We start from the raw sequence: 19,112 nt of genomic DNA, 5'->3' as shown, positions 1-19,112 counted from the left end.
TCTATGCTTAAGACCCGGAAACGGAGGGTCAATCGGCCGAATTATGAGGTAAAGGGGAGTCGAAGCTGAAAAAACTACGTCAAAACAGGTCATAAATCAAGGATATGTTGACAGTTTTTTTCGATTATCGAAGTCAACAAGGAATACTATTTGAGTATTATGCATCGAAAGGACGGAATTATGGGCCGGCAAGTCTGGGTTTTTGCACCACGATAATGCACCGTCGCATGCTGCATTGATTCTTCGTGAGGTTTTAGCCAAATTTTCATCCAATATTACCTCGCAACCACCGTATTCGCCTGATTTAACTCCGTGTGACTTTTGGCTATTCAGCAAACTCAAACGAACGCTCCGGGGAAACCGATTTGAGTCAATTGAAGACATTAAACATGAATAGCTTCGCGCATTGAAGGTAATTCCGGAAATTGGTTTTAATAACTGTTTCGAAGATTGGGATAAACGTTGGCAAAAGTGTATTGTGGCCAAGGGGCGTAACACTTTATGAGAACGACATACATAGATTTTGAAGTATAAATTGAGAATTTTAAAATTACAGGTATGAGCAAAATTTCACTATTTTTTGCTCATAGGAAGACAACATATCTTCACAGTTCTCCTTGAGATTCGTGACGGTAGTAAAGGTAGTAACTTCGCATCACCGATACGATAAAAAAGGATGGACCAACGGCGAAATCTATATATTCACCAAAGGTTCCAAGCGTGAAATAGGAACAGGAGCGGGCTTCCTCTGTAGTATTGCGAATTCGGCGGAATGCAGAGCATCTGCGGAGGATGATGAGACGCTGGAACATTATCTTTGCGAATGCCCTGCCTTTAGCTGGATGAGACGGGATATATTATTCGATATACATATGTATATTCTATTCTCCAACTTAAGAGACATTAGATGGAAAACAATTTTTTTTCTAAGTCTACTCAGTTGCTGGATTTTATCCAACTTAAGAGACATTGCAGCTGGAATGGAGAAAATCAGGATTTTTACCAAGTATACTGAGGCTTAATTTGGTTAACACTCGGAAGCACAATAGACCTAATGAAGACCTATATACGGTCCGACGTTCCTACGCTTTCCTTTTTCACCAATCAACCCAATTTTACTACACCTGAAAATATGTTGGTCTTTAAAAAATGCGAGGGTATCCTTTAGTACTTCTATACTTGTTTAAGAAAACAATCTGTAAGCGTCTAAAAGAGATATCGATAGGGGGCCACAGAGTCAATTAAAATTCGCGTCAAGTGCAGGCATCTTAAAGGATGATTACTCCTCAAGGACCTAGTAACTGAACTCCACCTGGTATAGCAAAGCACCAAAATTGGTCTATTCGTGGCTCATTGGCCTACCAGATTAACCTAACTTAACCTTATGAAAACAGTAGCGGCAGCAAGTGAGCAGATCTTCTCGAGAAACCATTTGCTTTCAAACATTTGATTTTCTCTTTCGCATGGTATTGAAGCTTACAATTTTTCTCTAAATTAAAGTAAACTGGTTACTACTTTATGTGATCTTGGATTTGATAGTAGCCCATTGCTATATGATCTTAGCCAATATTAGCGCAATTTCCTTCTCCCTTAGACTACATCTTCAAGAGAAGTTTCACTTCGCAATAATGATGAGTTCGATTATAACAAACAAAGCGCCACTTCGATACAATAACCTTACACACACACACTCATACACTTGTATGTTTTGTATAAAATGCGATTATAATGCTGCTGACTGCCTGTAAGAGAATGGAAGCACTAATGACTATGCTGAGGTGCGAACAAGACGAGGAAATCTAAAGCAAATAAAAGACTGCTGGAATCGAGAGTTTCTAAAAGGAAACAGCAAAGGGGCAAAATCAGCAGCTACTATAAACTGCTCAATTAAGTCGCACACGTGCAACAGCAGCTGCCACAATGCCAACAACAACAGCAAGCAAGAATAAGAAGAAAAGGAAGACAATAGCAGTAGTTTTAGCCTCAACTTATGCCATGCGGTTGCATTTAGTTGGGTAACCTGAGATGTGTTACTAGTCGTTGAGTGGCCAAGGCTAGTCCGGAGTAAGATTGCTTATCAGCCAAGTGGAAAGGCAACAACAACACACACATGTATAGCCAAGTACAACTCGACAAAACGTCAATATCATAGGTGAACACTATATAAAATAACAAAATAACAATAGATTTGTGTGTGTGTGTGTGTTACACACATACAAGCAAGGCGCACTAATGTTGCTGGAAGCGCTTGCCTCTGCAGCGCCAAGTGGCCGCTAACGGACGGCAAGCGCTGACAAGAAAGGCGCAGGCCACATACTAAACCACACAACTACGACTGCTTACATATACATACATATGTATGTATGCTCTTTGTATTAAAAATACTTATTTAGTTGCTGGCTGGTTGTATTGTGCATTGTGTTCTCTATGCGACACCACATTTCACCGTCAACGCCGATAAAAAGTAATCTAAACTATGCCGTGCGCCAGCACACCTTGATTCTGCAGCGTCTTCAACAGCTTCGCTCCTCATCTTTTTCATTCAGTTCTTTCTTCGCTGGGTCATCAAAGCCCTTTCAAATCCATTTGCAGCAAAGCGCACACACACACATGCGTATATAGAAAAAATGCCAAACCAAGGTTGGGGAAATTACAAAAAAATAGGCAGTAATCTTAAAATTGCTGTTGTTGTTGTGTTTTAATCATTGTTGGTGGCTACCATTTGAAAATGTTGTCGCGCTTGTTAAGAGAATTCTTTAGATATGCAAATCGTTTGGCCGCCTCTGTTTGGGTAACATGAAATTTCCATGTTGCATTTCAATTTAATTGCTCGCTCCGTTGGCATGCCACCTAGTATGTGTAAGTATGTACATATGTATGGTATGTCCACATGAAACAGTGTAGAAGAAAGTTATTATTGTTTTCATGTAATCCGAGCCCTAGCAAAGGCACCGGCTCGTTTTGTTTTTGAATTGATTTCAACTGGTATTTTGTTTATTAATATGTATGCCAACACACACATACACATAAACATATTATACTTATATATGTGTATATTGATTGGAGTTTTCACTTTAACGGTTAATTGGCGCACATCGATTTTTTACTTCATCTGTTTCCGTTGTTATACTGAGTCGTTTGAAGGCAAATAAAACAATAAAAAGTAACTTTTGTGCATGAAGATTTTCTTCGTTTAAAACAACAAAAACCCATCTTTGATGCATAAAAAGTTGCATGGTTTAAAAATTCCTATTCAACTCACTATTTGGCAATGTGAAGATAAGCCCAGCAAACCTTATTGCCTACGACTATTGATGCAACGGGCTTTGGCGTACTTAATCAGACTAGATAGATTTGAAACTAAACAAGTAAGAGACGTTAACTACGGCTGCACCGAGGCTATAATACCCTACGCAGGTGTATTTTTATAGCATAAAAGAGTATAAAAATGCCTTTATTTTAAGTTTGATCAATTTGTATGGCAGCTATAAGTTGTAGTAGTCCGTTCTTGACAAAATGTTTGGATATTATTCAAAGATTATTATGTATAATAATCCATGCTAAATTTAATTACGATACCTTTTCAAATAAAATAGTTTTCCATACAAGGAGTTCCATTTTATCGTTCAGTTTATATGACAGTTATATGCTATAGTTATGCAATCTTGCTAATTTCTTTGGAGATTACATAACTACCTAAGATAATAATTCGTGCAAAATTTGTTGAGGATATATCGTCAAATGAAAAAGTTTTCCATACAAGCACATGTTTCCGAACGTTCAGTTTGTATGACAGCTATATGGTATAGGGGTCCGATCGGAACAATTTCTTCAGAGTTTCAACCACTACCTTAGGCAATAATTTTAAAAAAATTTCGTAAATATATCTCGTCAAATGAAAAAGCTTTCCATACAGCGACTTTAGTTTGATCGTTCAGTTTGTAAAGCAGGTATATGCTATAGATGCCCAATATCGGCGGTTCCAACAAATGAGCAGCTCCTTGTAATGGAAAGAGGACTTGTGCAAAATTTCAAATCGATATCTGAAAACTTAAAGACTCTTTCTTCTTTATTGGGGTAGACACCGCTTACGCGATTATAGTCGAGTTTACAGCAGCGCGCCTGTCGTTTTTCCTTTTCGCTATTTGGCGCCAAATGGAGATTCCAAGTGTAGCCAGATCCTTTTGCAAGTGGTCTTTCCAACGGAGTGGAGGTCTTCCTCTTCCTCTGTTTCCACCGGCGGGTACTGCATCGAATATTCTCAGAGCTGAAGTGTTTTTATCCATACTGACGACATGAACTAGCCTGCGTAGTTTTCTTAATTCGTTGCACTATGTCAATGTCATCGTATATCTGGTACAGCTCATCATTTAATCGACTGCGATATTCGCCGTTGCCAAACCGCAAAGGACCATAAATCTTCTCCAAAACCTGTCTCTCGAACATTCCTAAGGCCGATGATGTCATGTCACTTTCCATGTCTGCGCACCATATAGCAGAACGGGGATGATGAATGACTTATAGAGTTTGATCTTTGTTCGTCGATAGAGGACTTTACTTCTCAATTGCCTACTCAGTCCGAAGTAGCAACTGTTGGCAAGAGTTATTCTGCGTTGGATTTCAAGGCTGACGTTGTTGCTGACGTGAATGATGGCTTCAAGGTAGACGAAATTATGTACGACTTCGAAATTATGAGCGTCTAGACTATACTAATATATTTATAAGAATTATATTTATTCCGGGAATCTTTCACCAAAAAATTTTCTGCGAACTACTTTTGTGTTGATTCACCGCGAGTTTTGAGTGATCATGGTTCTTTGCTAGTATTTGTTGGCTCACATTGAGTAGAAGTATATCGCAGAACCAAACTTTAATAATATTTGGAACCATCCAGGCCTTATTGGTTCCTTTAGTAAAGATAAATATAAGGTTGTCAAAAAAGTCTTGCGGTATTTTCGCTAGTTGACGCTGAAAACGCGTAGGTCTAGTTTTATTCGTCGCATCGGGTCATGCTATACCTTTTTGAAAGCTCATTTCACGCGCTAACACGTGTTTGATTGATTGTCATTTCTTTTAGGTCGTTCGTGAGTTATAGCGTCGCAAACATGGAGCAAAATAAAGAGAAAATACGGCATAGTTTCCAGGTGGTCGAAGATGCGCCACGCTCCGGAAGGCCTGTCGTCGAAAATTGCGATAAAATCGCTGAATTGGTCGAAAGAGACCGGCATAGTAGAAAAAAAAAATAATAATAAATAAATAAAATAAAATAAAAATAAATAAAATTCAATAAAAATACCGCAAGACAAGACTTAAATTCATAATCAGGGCACCTCAAATACCCGACAGATCTCTTAGCACAACAGTCGCACATTTTTCTTTCTGATTTGTTGAGTAGTGTATATTTACTATACATATGCTGTCTTGAAACTTTTCTTTCAAAATGAGGAGTTGGCTCTGTGTACTTCGACTCACATGTAATATAAGAAGTAATCGATTCGTGAAAATAAGACTCTCATAGTTAGAAACATATGTTTCATAGCGTTAAATAAATGTATCCGTAACGCCGTTCAGCACCACATGTAGGGTATTGAAACTGGGTATTTCATATGTAGCGAGCGCGTATGATACGAAATTTTGATAACGAAAATCTTTTTAATTAAAATAAAATTTATCTGAGAGGTCAATTCTGTTTCAAATCATCAGGCAAAAAAATTGATGCAGCGACAACTCATATCAAATTAAAATTTCTCTCTCATTTTTCACTTTTCATTATTGACCAAATTAAACGGATTTACACCCACAGATGTATGTGTACGCATATACATATGCGTATATATGTGTCGATTATACAGTTTAAATTTGCATGACTTACACATATCAGTTTTGCCACATGTCACTGATATACGATTTCGCATTTATTTGCATATTTTTCCACACTTCACCAACACAAGCAACCAAAAAATTGACGTACATAATCCCACGAGTAGTTACATGTGTGTGTGTACAAAGTGAAGGCAAACAAACAGAATATGTACTTATGCTCGCAGTTGGACGACAGGTAAATTTACGACAGATTGATTGATTGCAAATACAGCATTGTCGTGCAGTCGGTTAGTCCGTCAGAGCGCAGTACATGACAACTGCTTGCTTTGAAGCTCAAAAAGGATAGGATTAAACCTCATAGATTAAGCCATGCAGAGCGCTGAAAACAGAGGCGAACGTAACAGATCGAAAAAATAATTAAATTAAAAAATATAATAACACAGATTATTAACGAAAAGATGCTAGGCCCACCCCTGCATACTTTTTGAATATATAATTTCTGCACAGTTTCTTCGGAAACTTGAAGCCTTTAGTCCCTTAAATACTATACTATATATCTAATGACCAAGCTAAAGTCGGGAGTCTGCCCGTGAGTACCAGGCATCACCGCCGACATGAGCGCACAGAAATGCAAGGCCCACAGTGCGGCATATAAATCCGCAATTATATTTATACTATATTCACATGCAAATGCAGCGCTGTTGGAATTGATTAAAAGTAACGTGGTGAATAAGGAAAAGATACAATGAAGACGTAATCGTGGTCAGTGAATCGCAGCAGCGCAGTCGAAATGACAACAAGTGCCGCAGACCGACCTCAGGCGAATGTATAATCAAACGGACGGACGGGCAGACATGGGACAGACATGGAAGAGACAATGCGACATCCTGTTGACAACACAACGCGAGCTCAAGCAATCATGGAGTATACTCCATGAGACAGTCAAGTAGCCCAACTTCTCGGGCAGACAACAGCGGGTTGGTAAAGGGTTTTTTGGGGGCAGCCAGCCATGCGCGTATTATCCCATGTTTTCCACGCTGCGACAACGTAAATCTCAAATATATCGGCGCGGGCGACGGTGGCAGCGTCAAGTAGTGACCCGCCGCGCATTTGGTAGCGCTCACTGTTTAAGCAGGGCAGCGTAAACAGCGTCTAAGGGTGCAGGCGGAAACTGTGGCGAAATGTGGACCACCACGACGCTGCGGTAGCCCAGTTTACCAACTTAATTGAGCATTCTCGAAACACACAAATAAAGCGACGATATGAAATCAAAAGACATTAAAGGGAAAATCGACCCACAACCAAAACGTAAAGAAAGGTTAAACAAACACAAGTAAGTAGGTAATGCATGCGAGGAACACAAAAATTAAATTGTTCCAATGGACATAGCATGAGCAAGTTAAGTCAGCGCTTAAGCACATATCAGCGATGGTAATCGTTGATAAGAATCAGCTGAGTAACAGAAGACGACAAAGCGACGTGCTGCAACAGGCTGATGTACAGCATGTGCATGTATGTGTTTATAACTTCATACGTGATTCCTGGGTGTCAATATGAAGCCTTACTCTGTAGCATTCTTATAGAGCCGATTTCTCTTAGGATTTGCAATTTTTTGGACAGTCTCTAGTACATACTTCGAAAGGTCAATGCAGATAACGTTTTGATTTAGAAACGTTTCCAGGCCTAAACTGTTCTTCAAGCACGGATTTACCATTGAGTGCAACACATATAGTTATAAACCGATTTTTCATGGTATTACCTTTCACTTTACCAGAAAATTTCCGTCAGAGATCCCCACTTATTGCTATCGTTCTTCTAACAGATCTTTAACGATCACTTTCACAGAAGAATTCCGGCAGAAATCTCCACTTATTGCTTTCGCTCTTCTAACAGATCTTTAACGATCCTGAGAAAGAGTAAACAACTCGTAGATTGATTTAAATTAAGAGAACATCGGTTGCTACGATTCTGTTCAACATTTTCGAGTAGTCGCAGTTGAGCATGAGCAGAAGTAAGTGGTTGGCTCAACAGGCATCATGAGGGAGAGCGTTCGATTCGCTTTTAACCTAATCTCGTCGAAAACTCTCTGCGGTATGAACTCACTGAAGCAGTTTGGTTGTCTGAAAGGCGAAAGCGTTTGATAATTACGCTTAATTAACTATTTGATCAGCACTCATAACCGTTAGCCACATTCGTTCTAAGCAGTTACTCGCCGTTTATCAAGCGACTGCTGCGCGTTCATAGCGTGAGTGCAAGCGGTCGCCGTAAGACGCTGGGAAACTAATGAAAATCTTAAATTTTGGAGGCGAACGTGGTGAAACCGTTTAGGTAAACGCTCCAGCTACATGATTTTTCAAACAATTCATGCTCATTTATCTATTTTTATACGATTTGATAAATTGTTGACCATTTCACGCATTTCAAACGCATTAATATGAGGTAAACACACGCCAGCGCATACATGTACGTATGTATATATGTATGTAGACAAATATGTGGCATGTCGAGGTGGTCGGTACAAAACAAATTTATTGCGTGTATTTAAAATGTAATTAATCAGACCAGTTTGGGGAGACAGCCAAAGCCAGTCGAATGCTCAATTCGAACGACTCAACTGTAACAGCATAAATCGCTCAATGTTCGCGCAAGCGTACAAAATCGATTCGACACATACACACACACACACATGCAAAATGATGGATTTGCCACAAAAATCAATTCTTTTGCCAACCGAAATCACACCATTCACTTCTGGTTGCTCTTACATACATATATAACATATATATATATACATACAATACATACATACATATGTACATTCAATAAAGGCTAAAACGTCCACATATGTGCACGAACTAAGCTAGATATTTTGCTCGCTGAGATTTTTTACTACTTTAACTTTCACAACAGCTGACACCAGTTGCCCATGTTCAACGAAACAGAAGCAATAAGATGGAAAATGGTAGAAAAAATGTCGCAAATGTCAGCTAATTACAGCGAGTTTCCGCCTAGTTCACGTTAAAAGTGAACCGAAAGCTTTCTCTCATGATGCTTGCTCAGCACATCCACTTACTTGTGATTACCGTATACTCATACGACTATTTAACACTTGTTGAACAGTTACCTAGCAACCGATATTTTCGCCATTTAGGTCTATTTAAAAGTTCTCTACACTTTCTCAGGATAGTTAAAGCACTGTTGGAGGACTCTGTCGGTCTTCTTCTGTGAAAGTGAAAACTAAAACATTGAAAAATCGATTTTTAACTATTGTATATCGGTGCTTGGGAAATGGTTCAGGCCTCAAAATGTTTCCGATGCAAAGCAAGTACCTTGATCTTAGGTGGTATGTACAGGGAACTGCCAAACAATTGTTACTTTTAAGTGAAAGAATTTCAGTATTATGATAGAATCAGTAAAGACGAATCAAGAAATCGGATTAAAGGAGAAATTAAGGATTTTGTGCAGGACTTGTTCATAGCAGTTCATTAACATTAGCTCGAAGCATTATGTGTCACGATACATGACCATACATCTATAATTCGTCACAATCGCAAAAATCATACAAGTACGTAAATCGTTAATTTCTAAATCAAATGTTCCGTAGGAACATGTGGTTCATCCTAAAAAAAAGGGGCCCAAGCATAGTAAAACCGCATCTGGAGGTGAATTTTTTGTATAAAGAATTTATTTTGTCTTAATCCAAATGTTAGGTTAAATAAGAAGATCGAGTCTAAAAAGGAATTCGACTTGTTGTAGCCTGTGACAAATTCGTTGAGACGGTTAATATCAATGTCGGTTATATCTCCGGGTTGACCGAAGGTGAGACTTAACTGTGCTAAGGGCAAGTAGCTCAGTAGATTTGCTGAATTCAACTCTAGACCAAAAGGATCTTGCAGTCTTAAATGGAGTGTGTCGTCGACCTGCGCCTGCCAACCGCATGCGACTTTTATTGGTCCAGTGCTAGAGCGCGAGATATCAATGGAAATCAAACTCATTCCCATTCCAACGTGAGCGGGCTAAAGACTCCCCTCTGTCTAGATTATCGGCTTAGTAGCGACTCTGTTATGAGCGGCCGCGCAAACGAGTCTGGTTATAAAGTAACTTGAAGCTTCTAGTGCGAACAGACAGTCCTTGACTAAACCAAACAATGGTTCTAAGATTGACTGAGAGCTGCTTACAAAAAATTCCCATGGCAAACCTCTCTCCTGACTTCCCATCCACGAAAAAGCTTATTGCGCTTCTTCCCCACCAAATATGCCTCGTCGGTATGTTAGCATAGGAAAAGAGGCCACCAGTAACCTTTATGACGCAGTGATCCAGGTTTTCAGGAATGTACTTGAAGGAGGAGAGAATTTCAGCATATCCTTGTTCAGACCTTTTCATAAACCCAGCCCGCTTGAACCTATCTACTAGTGCTATGGGCAAAATGGCATAAAAAATAGTCCACAGTTCACCGGAGATGCTGATCAGATCCACTCTTTGGATACCTTCAATCTTCTTAGCGAGTATAGCTTTTCGAGCTCTGCACGAACGACGAATATACCATAGAATCCATAGGCTTGACTGAGGTTTCTTAGCACACCTCCTTTGGTGAGAGTCCCCACCTTTCTCTTGTAGGTAAAATGATGCCTTCCTTATTATCTCCTCACTATTTGGTCTCCATGAATAAGCCCTAGGGGACATAGTATGTAAGATAGGGATTAAATATCGGGTTATTGAGTTATCACAGCCATCGGTATACATCATGAATGCAATATTGATGCACTTCCACTTTTAATTGTACTAAGAATCGAAATCAGCTAATCGCAGTATAAATTGGTGGGAAATTCACAATTACCTTTGCAATACGAGGAATTTATAAGTACGAACAAACAGATGCTGGAGGTGTGAAAGCGTCAATTGTAGTGACAAAAGTGAGCGCCCAGCAGCGGACGCACTACTCTTTTAGCACAAACCCACGTCCCGACATGGTGTATTGCAAGGTGGGTTCGGGGTTGATGCAAAGAGAGGCCATACAAGTACTGCGAAACATGAAATGATCAACCCACCGACTAAATAGGTGAACGACACAAGATGCCATCAACTAGCTGTTGCGCCATTGTTTATGGCCAAGTGGCACGTAATGCGCGCACAAATAGCGCTCAAACTCACCAGGGCACGGCGCGGCGTAATGGCTACGGCAACTGTGTGTCGCGAAAACACTTGTTTCTCAACGGCCAAGTCACATTCTGAAGAAATTTGCAATTTTAATTCTTAATCACAGCCGTTGACCAGACCAACAACAACGCGAACAATCGATCGGAACGTGAACCGGCAATGCACTGCAGCCGCCCTTCCATGGCCGGCATACATACATATGTACGTATGAATATACAGTTGTGCTCTGTCGTGTTGAATTTATGCAAATTTATGCGACAACGAGCGAACTTTTCTGGCAATTTGTTGCATATGGCGGATGTGACGCAGTGGCGCAGGCGGAGCCGGTGGCCGCAGTGCCAACACACGCGCGCTGGCAACGCTGCTATCGTTTGTTAACGATTTCCAGAGCGAAGAAATAATTGCCGCTGATAGTCGCGGGGATAGCGCTGCGTAGCTGGCAATTAATTGGACGTACTGTGAGGCTGCCAATCTGCAAGCGTTCGGCGCAGTCAGTGCGCCAGTCGTGACAACAAGCAGCCTAGTGGCTGCTCAGGGATTAAATGTACGCCCACGCCATTGGCGCTCACCAGCACTTTGTTGGCGTGTGTATATAGATTTTAAGACCGCGTACGAACGCCTTGTATCCGTTCCACTAGCAACATCTAGATTACGCTTGTGGCTGTGTGTGTATATGTGCGCCTAAGCTTGCATAAATACGCATAAAATTAAGTGTTGCTGCAACACACCAAGCAGTTCAAAGGCCGGCTCTTTAAAGCCCAAACAGTGTGCAATTCATTATTTACTGGATTGCCAGCTCAGAATGCCGTTCACCTACAAGCAGGCAGGCGGGCTGGCTGACTGGCTTACATGACACCCATGCGAGTGAACAAACTCTTGCACACGCGCTTCATATTTGTGCCAATGCAACACTTTTAGGCAATAAACAAACAAACAAATATACCACCCCAATCGACTTATTTATTTATTGCATTGCACAATGTGGCTTGGACTTTGCTGGCGGCGACGGTGACGGCGACTGCGAGTTGAAATTGCGCTCGTAAAATCAAATGACAAAATATTTACTGAAATATGAGTAAACTTTGCGCTGAACCTTCTATGCTCTCTCATTACAGTATTTTGTTGTATTTGTTGATGTTTCTGCAAATGAAAGCAATAATGCAGCTGCGTTTGCACATGATTCACTTCCACAAAGCGAATGGAGTTGCTTAACTGTTGTTTACGATCAGTTTCATAATTAAAATAAATAAATGAAATGTTCATTGCCAATTGCAGCGTTTTAAATTTCATATATCAGACCACCAAGTAGCATGACATATGAGAGAACGATAGCGGTCTATTAAAGTTCCCAACCTGACTTATTTACTTTATTGAAATTGCTAACCTGAGAGACATTATTACGAAAAAGTGAATTGGTGTTCGATTCGCCAAGCATTAGAGAGTAGCGTATCAACATATCAAAAAATTTACATGTGAGTGCAGCAATAAAGTTAACGAATTGTATTGAAAACAGAGAGTATGCGGATACCTCGTTAAAGTGGTATGCAAGATTTTGACATTATTTCTTTCTTGCTAAAAAAACGTTGCAGCAACCCTTTGTTTTTGTGTTCTATAAATTACTATAAACTATTTTAAGTCTTATGGGTTTAAAAATACAAAACTATATAAGAAATTTGTATTTTCATTTTGGATAAATGAGCACCATCCTACGACTTCAACATACACACCACACTAGCACACAACATTGACTCAGACTCACAACACTGATACGCAACCTTCACCTTCATTTGAGCTACTTATAATAGTAAAACTGGTCTAAAATATGCAAAACAAAACTCAGTAGTACTGAAGATAGGGACTATAGCTTTTTAATAAGATGTATGTATAAGCAAACTCTCTTTGTCTCGAAAATTTGTTGTTGCTTTTGTATGTAATCGAATCGAAGACCGCTACTGTTGAATAAAATAAATATCACTTGGGTTTTTATAATATTTATAATCATTCTGAGACCCTATAAAATACATATACATAATCAGCGTGACGAGTTGACTCGATTTAGACACGTTAGTCTATATATACACCAACTGCTCCCTAAGTTTTCCAGTTAACGAAATAAAACTTTGCACATGTCCTCTTCTTTTCAAGGAGTTCCTTATTTATTGCAACCGAGGATAAAATCGGATCACTGTAGACTATAGCGATGTAACAAACATCGTACGTGGACTACTATATGTAGTCCTTTGTGAGGAAAAAAGAAAGTAGAGAAGAAGAACTCCTTTGCTCGAACTTATAAATTAGTAAAACACTTAGTAACCAAATTTGCACAAGCTTTTATTTTTCATTCCCGCCAGCTCGGTGGGATGTTTGAATGTATACGCCCCCAAGAGTTTAAGTCTTGACCTTCCGAACTCGGGACTGTCATAAAGGCAGTGTTAAGTTATTTCCATCTCATCTTCTTGCATATAGCGTCTGGTAGGATTCCCACCCTTACTGCGCGGACGTCAATAGGGCAATACCTCGTTAAAAGCGCCAAAACTAGAGAAAGGCTAGCCTTACTGAGAGCAAAGAGATCACTGGATCTCTTACTATCGATCTGGGGACAAAAGCGCTGGCCAAGCTTCCGCGAAGCCCAGCTGTCTAGTAGTAGAACACTAGTGGATGCGGGAGCACCGATCCGCTGCCATTCTACAGATAGCGGTTTTAGCGTACTTTTCTTGCTACTCTATTAGCTTTACAGTTTCCTGCGATTCCGCTGTGGCCTGTCACTCATATTAGACCTATCACAAAGGCACTCGATGCTATTGATAGCGAGGTTAAGCACTCTTTGACCAGCCCTGAATGCACTGTTAATAAGTTCAAGGCTAGCACTGCCGCTCTGTTATTTGAGTGAATGGTCGGTTCTCTGAAGGAGGCTGTAATCCGGAGCTGTATATCTACTGATGCTTCAATGGCTGCAACTTAGGCCTGGAGGACACTGAAACAGTCAGGAAGCCTGAAGCTGTAGTTGATAGAGAGATCTTTTGATAGAAAACCCCTCCAGCAACATTTCCCCCAAGCTTTGACTTAAAGAAGCTCTCTGCCCCTCTCCTCTAACGTCTTCTTTACACCCACAACTCCCTCGCCGATGTATGGGTACAGAAGGAGCCGCCAGAGTTCGGTTTGGCGACTTCATGATTCAAGTGATCCGGCATGAAGTTAAAGTTAGTGAGGATTTCTCGCTCTGAGTCTGATGGCAACTTTCGCATTCCGTACACCTTCCGACGAAGACTACGGGCAATATGTGCAAGATGGCGTTAAGTGCCATGGTTGGCGTGGACTTTAGTGCACCACACTTGCCGATCAACGCCACCCATTGAACGCTATCGAGCTTCTTTGCTAGTGTGGTCTTTATAGAGCCCTCTACCATATAAAGACTCCGTAGAACAAAATGGAATTGTGGGACTCGACATACAAATGAGATGCGCATGCGTAATTTTCTTAGTTCTTTGTTTATGGGCTAATGAAATACATGAATACTTGTAGTATTTTATTTAAAGTTGAAAAAATTTGCAATCGCTTTGAGCAAAAATATATCAAAAAATTTTGCAAGGAAATAGTAGCAAATAAACTGCTGGTATTCAACATTAAAAACATTATTTTTATAGTTGCATGATAAAATATTCATATATTTTAACAAAATTTTAATGAAATTATATTATATTTTATCTTTCACAAAAAATCGTTTTTAGTTAAATCAATATGTATTGAAAATTCTTCCGATATTAAAAATGATATTAAAAATGCCGACGGCAAAATGAAGCGATTCAAATGCAAATGCCGCGTATTTACATATAAATACATACATTTTCATATGTACACACATACATTTACATATTTTACATAGCTGCAGTTCCATAAAAAATAAGCAATTCAATCAATATTTTGCAGATTTTACTTTTTACCAAAAATAAGTAATTAATTAGCGCGCACTTTCCACCCAATAAAGCCGCTTTTTATTTTCGCAGCTTTGCCCTGAGTAAGCCGGGCGAGTGGATCAGCTGACTTTTGCGCTTATTTTATTGCCTTTGAACCAAATACGGCCCACGTAACGCGTCCCTTTACTTATTCAGCCGAATGCATAACATAAATATCGCCCTATCTGCCGCAAATGCCCACGCATAAGGGCCACTGCAACACACAAACACACACACATATGGTTTTTGTGCAATTTTTACGTAGTATTGACTACCCACCTGTAAGTCAGGATATCCGTAGGCGCTCTGATACAGCACCAGTGTGGTGTAAATTATTGCCACGGCGAGTGTCATTGCTTGCAGTAGGCGCTTGTAACGGTGTGGCAATGACAACAGGATTACACTCATTATTTTGGCCCGAAGCGTTGATGGGTTGCAATGTTGCTGATTTTTTGCGGTGAAGCCGATAACTTTTTGAACGCAGCAAAGCGTTGCAAAAGCTTCATGAGTGAATGCGTTACTTGCTCAAAGCTCTTCTAAATAAACACAAATATTGAACACGAACAACAGACACTTTTTTATTGTTGTAATTTTTTAATGGAATTGCGTTTAGCACCGATTTGTTTTTTGATTATGACACAAACGCACACTTTGAATGCTTGTCTTTCGGTTTGCGTGCAATTCTACGGAAAATCGCCACTACTGCACTTTTAATAGGCTTCTCGACACTGTAGTTTATGCTATTTTTTGCTTCACTTCTCTTGCGTTCTATACAAAAGATCACGCAGCGTTGCACAAACCGTAGTCAGCTGTGTTGTACATGCTACTTTCTCATTAGCATTCTATATGAGTCGTCACTTCACAAACTCTAATTGAACTAGCGTATAATTGAATAACGAAAACTCACTGCGTTGAGCGTTTTGAAGCGCGCGCATGCGTACACTCTTAACCGTGGTGTAGCAGGGTTTGAACGCGACTGTTCGCTACGGTTGCGGTATCCAACAGATATCCCCTATGTTTGAAGTGCATAGTTACGTGCAACATTTCCAAACACACTCACACAGCCACACGCTAGCGCGCAGCTATAGTTGTTGTATCTTGAGCCGATCGTTCCTCATTATTTTTGCTGCACGAACGAATGACGAAAACAAAACAGAAATCTACAAATAAACAGACTCAACAAGTACACAACAACAAGTTAGCGCGCGATCGTGCCGCCTGGAAGAGCTAACACAAGCGTGAGCAAGTTGTTCCAATTGGAAGTGCGCACCCGGCACCATGCTGTAGAATGAGTCGACTATAATGTGACTGGCGCTTTCTCTCACATTGGGTACGTGAGTGGCTTACCGCTCCCAATCGTGTCTCACTCAGCAAACATACATATTTGCAACGAAACAACTGCAATTTTCCAATGAGAGCAGCCGCGTTTGTCACATTAAAATGCTCACTCACCGACAGCAGGTAGGCAGGGGCGCGCTCTCTTCACCTTCCTACTTTTACAAAAGCGTGCTGGTCAGATACTAGTTTAAAATGCGATACGTATACTCGTACGTATAGATTTTCTTGGATATAGCCATTGCAGCGCAAATCGTTATGCGCCGCTAGCTTTCTTCCAGCTGAACTTAGAATGTGTTCGTGTGTATGTATGTATTTGTGTACTACATTTGCTGATATTAATTTATGTGCGCTCCTATTGTTATTGAGCTTTAATCCGCTCTCATTTCCCATTTGCAATTTTTCATGCTGCGTCTTGCGCTCCTCTTGCCTCTCGAACTGGGCGTTAGTGGTTTGCGTGGCGGTCAGTCAATAGGCGCCCGGTGTCCTCAGCATTTCCTCTACGTATAACTTTTTCTACAATTCTTTAGTTGTGCATATCAAGATGATTTCATTTTTTTCGTCTTCTGGTTTGTTATTTGCTTTGCATTTTTTACTAATAATGCGCTTTCTTAAACAATTCCTTAATTTATCTTTTAGATAAGTTGCTAAGGGCGACAATGCACGGTGGGCTCGTTGCATTAAATTAATGTCATTGAAAGAGTTTTCACTAAATTATTCTTCATTTTTGTTTTTTTTTTCATTCTCATCTATGTCTTATATAGGTACTAAATACATACATATCCCTTCCATAAAACGATTCTGGGAAACCAAATAGCTGGAATACGGAAGTCACTACAAACGTTATACAATTTCCGAAAGAGCTGACATACGAATCAGGTTGAGGTGAAATGACTTAAGCCATGCAGTATCGCCAAGATCATGTGCAAGAGCCTCGAAGAAAACACGTGTGCTTTTTACTTACATGGTCTCGAAAGAACTGCACGGCTGCTGTTGGTCTAATGCCCACGTTGGATACCAAGTGGCTTTTAAAGTTCGCAAAAAGCACTGACGTCCCTATTACGAATATTTCAGCGCTAGTATTACTTAACCTAAACTGGTTTTAAAATCATAAACTAATGGAAAGAAGGTCCTAGACCCCCATACGATATACTTACTTATAACACATCCAGCACGCAGTGAAGAAAATATAGCGCCGTAGCCTTCGTGAAGCCGTGGAGAGTCGATTCGGCTCCGTTCGTAGAAACTCGAACTGAGAGCTTGTGCGAAAAGTGAAGCCGCTGGACCTTTGCAAGCGACATCGCTCCGCTCTATTGGCTCTTGAAAAGTTTCAAGAATATACGACGTTTTCGAGCCTAATTTTGTTCAGCGATAAGACCCATTTCTGGCTCAATTGGTAAGTAAACAAGCAAAATTGTCGCATTTGGGACGAAGAGAAGACTTCCACCATCAAAATCGTGTTATGTTACAGCGTTAGACTTTTTCCTGTGGTTATATGTAAAATCTAAAGTCTATGCGGACAATCCCGCTTCGATTCAGGTAAAACATTTGCGTATAACACGTGAGTTCAAGACGAAATGCTTGAACGAGCCATAGAAAATTGGACTCAACGGATGGACCATCTGAGAAGTAGCCATGGTCAACATTTGAAAGAGATATTCTTAAAAAAATAAATGCCAAAAAATGTTCTTTCGAATGATCATAAACATTCCTCATCAAATTTGAAGAGTCTGTGTCTTTTCCTAAAAAAAGTAGAGAACCTCAAAATGGATCACCCTTTATAAATTATCAGAGTATCGAAAAGAGTCGATTTAGCCATATCCTTCTGTCTGCTGTTTATACGCAAACTAGTCCCTCAGTTATTGAGATATCGCTCTGAAATTTTGCAGACGTTCGTTTCATAACAAGAAGCTGTCGGAACACTTCATATCGGACTACTATAAATATGCAGAGCAAGGCATGCAAACTCAACGATCAAAATAAAGTTCAGGTTTGGGAAACTTTTCTTAGACGAGATATATTCACGAAATTTAGCAAAGTATATTTTCGAAGGCAATGTTACAATCTACAAACAAAATGTTCAGATCGTACCACTACAGCATATAGCTGCCATACAAGCTCAGCGATCAAAATTAAGTCCAAGTACGAATAATAACTTTTTTATTTAACAAGATATCTTCTCGAAATTTGGCAATTGGACAATTTGAGTCACCCAATCTTTCAGAAATGATGTATCCGACGATTTCTAGCAGATCGGCATATTTTGATTAATTTTCTTTAGTAACATCCCCGACTTGCCCCTCTGTACATTAATATGCATCAGTAAAAGCAAATTTGCATATGTTTGCCCAACAGAAGAAGATTGCATCGCTTAACGTCCCATCATTGTTGTTTGTGCTGCTCTTTTCGTCAGTTGCTTGTACCTTCTGCTCGACTTCGTCTCTGATCACACATATACAAGTATATTATGCATAAACAGATTCAAGCTTGCAGAGTTTGCACTATATCGTCCGCTGTACATACATATGTGAGGTTGTTTGTACGGTTCGCGCAGACGAATCCTTCAAATTACTTATGGGCAAGTATTCGTTTACGCTCTACGCATAAATTCTCCATTGTTTCGGCTGTGATATTCATCATTTTCGTTTCATTGGATTGTGCTTCATTTGATCTTTTTTTACTTTTTTTGCGATTTTTCTCTTAATTCGTTCGTCGATTCTTTGTTATCAATTGCCTTGCTCTGTCTTTTGCTTTTTTTTGTTTGTTTTTGCATTTTAATTTACTTGTATACAGTTTAATTGCCAAACACAAAATTTGCATAAAATCTAAATTAGAGATATTTGC

General features: G+C 39.8%; 1 protein-coding gene across 2 annotated transcripts in view; it reads right to left on the bottom strand.

The window, feature by feature from the left end:
• Window positions 1–15,966, bottom strand: part of LOC126761656 (fringe glycosyltransferase) — a 123,775-nt gene extending 107,809 nt beyond the window's left edge. The window contains exon 1 of one of the 2 annotated variants that reach the window (XM_050478009.1): window positions 15,213–15,966. In XM_050478009.1, coding sequence (XP_050333966.1) covers window positions 15,213–15,341 — 129 coding nt within the window. In that variant the 5' untranslated portion in view covers window positions 15,342–15,966. The remainder of the gene's footprint in view (window positions 1–15,212) is intronic. The other variant, XM_050478008.1, reaches the window with a different exon arrangement.
• Window positions 15,967–19,112: the final 3,146 nt, after the last annotated feature.

This window comes from Bactrocera neohumeralis, chromosome 6 (genome assembly GCF_024586455.1).
Source record: "Bactrocera neohumeralis isolate Rockhampton chromosome 6, APGP_CSIRO_Bneo_wtdbg2-racon-allhic-juicebox.fasta_v2, whole genome shotgun sequence".
NCBI lineage: Eukaryota > Metazoa > Arthropoda > Insecta > Diptera > Tephritidae > Bactrocera > Bactrocera neohumeralis.
Note: the sequence above shows the minus strand (reverse complement) of the source record. Positions and strands in the feature narration are given on the sequence as shown.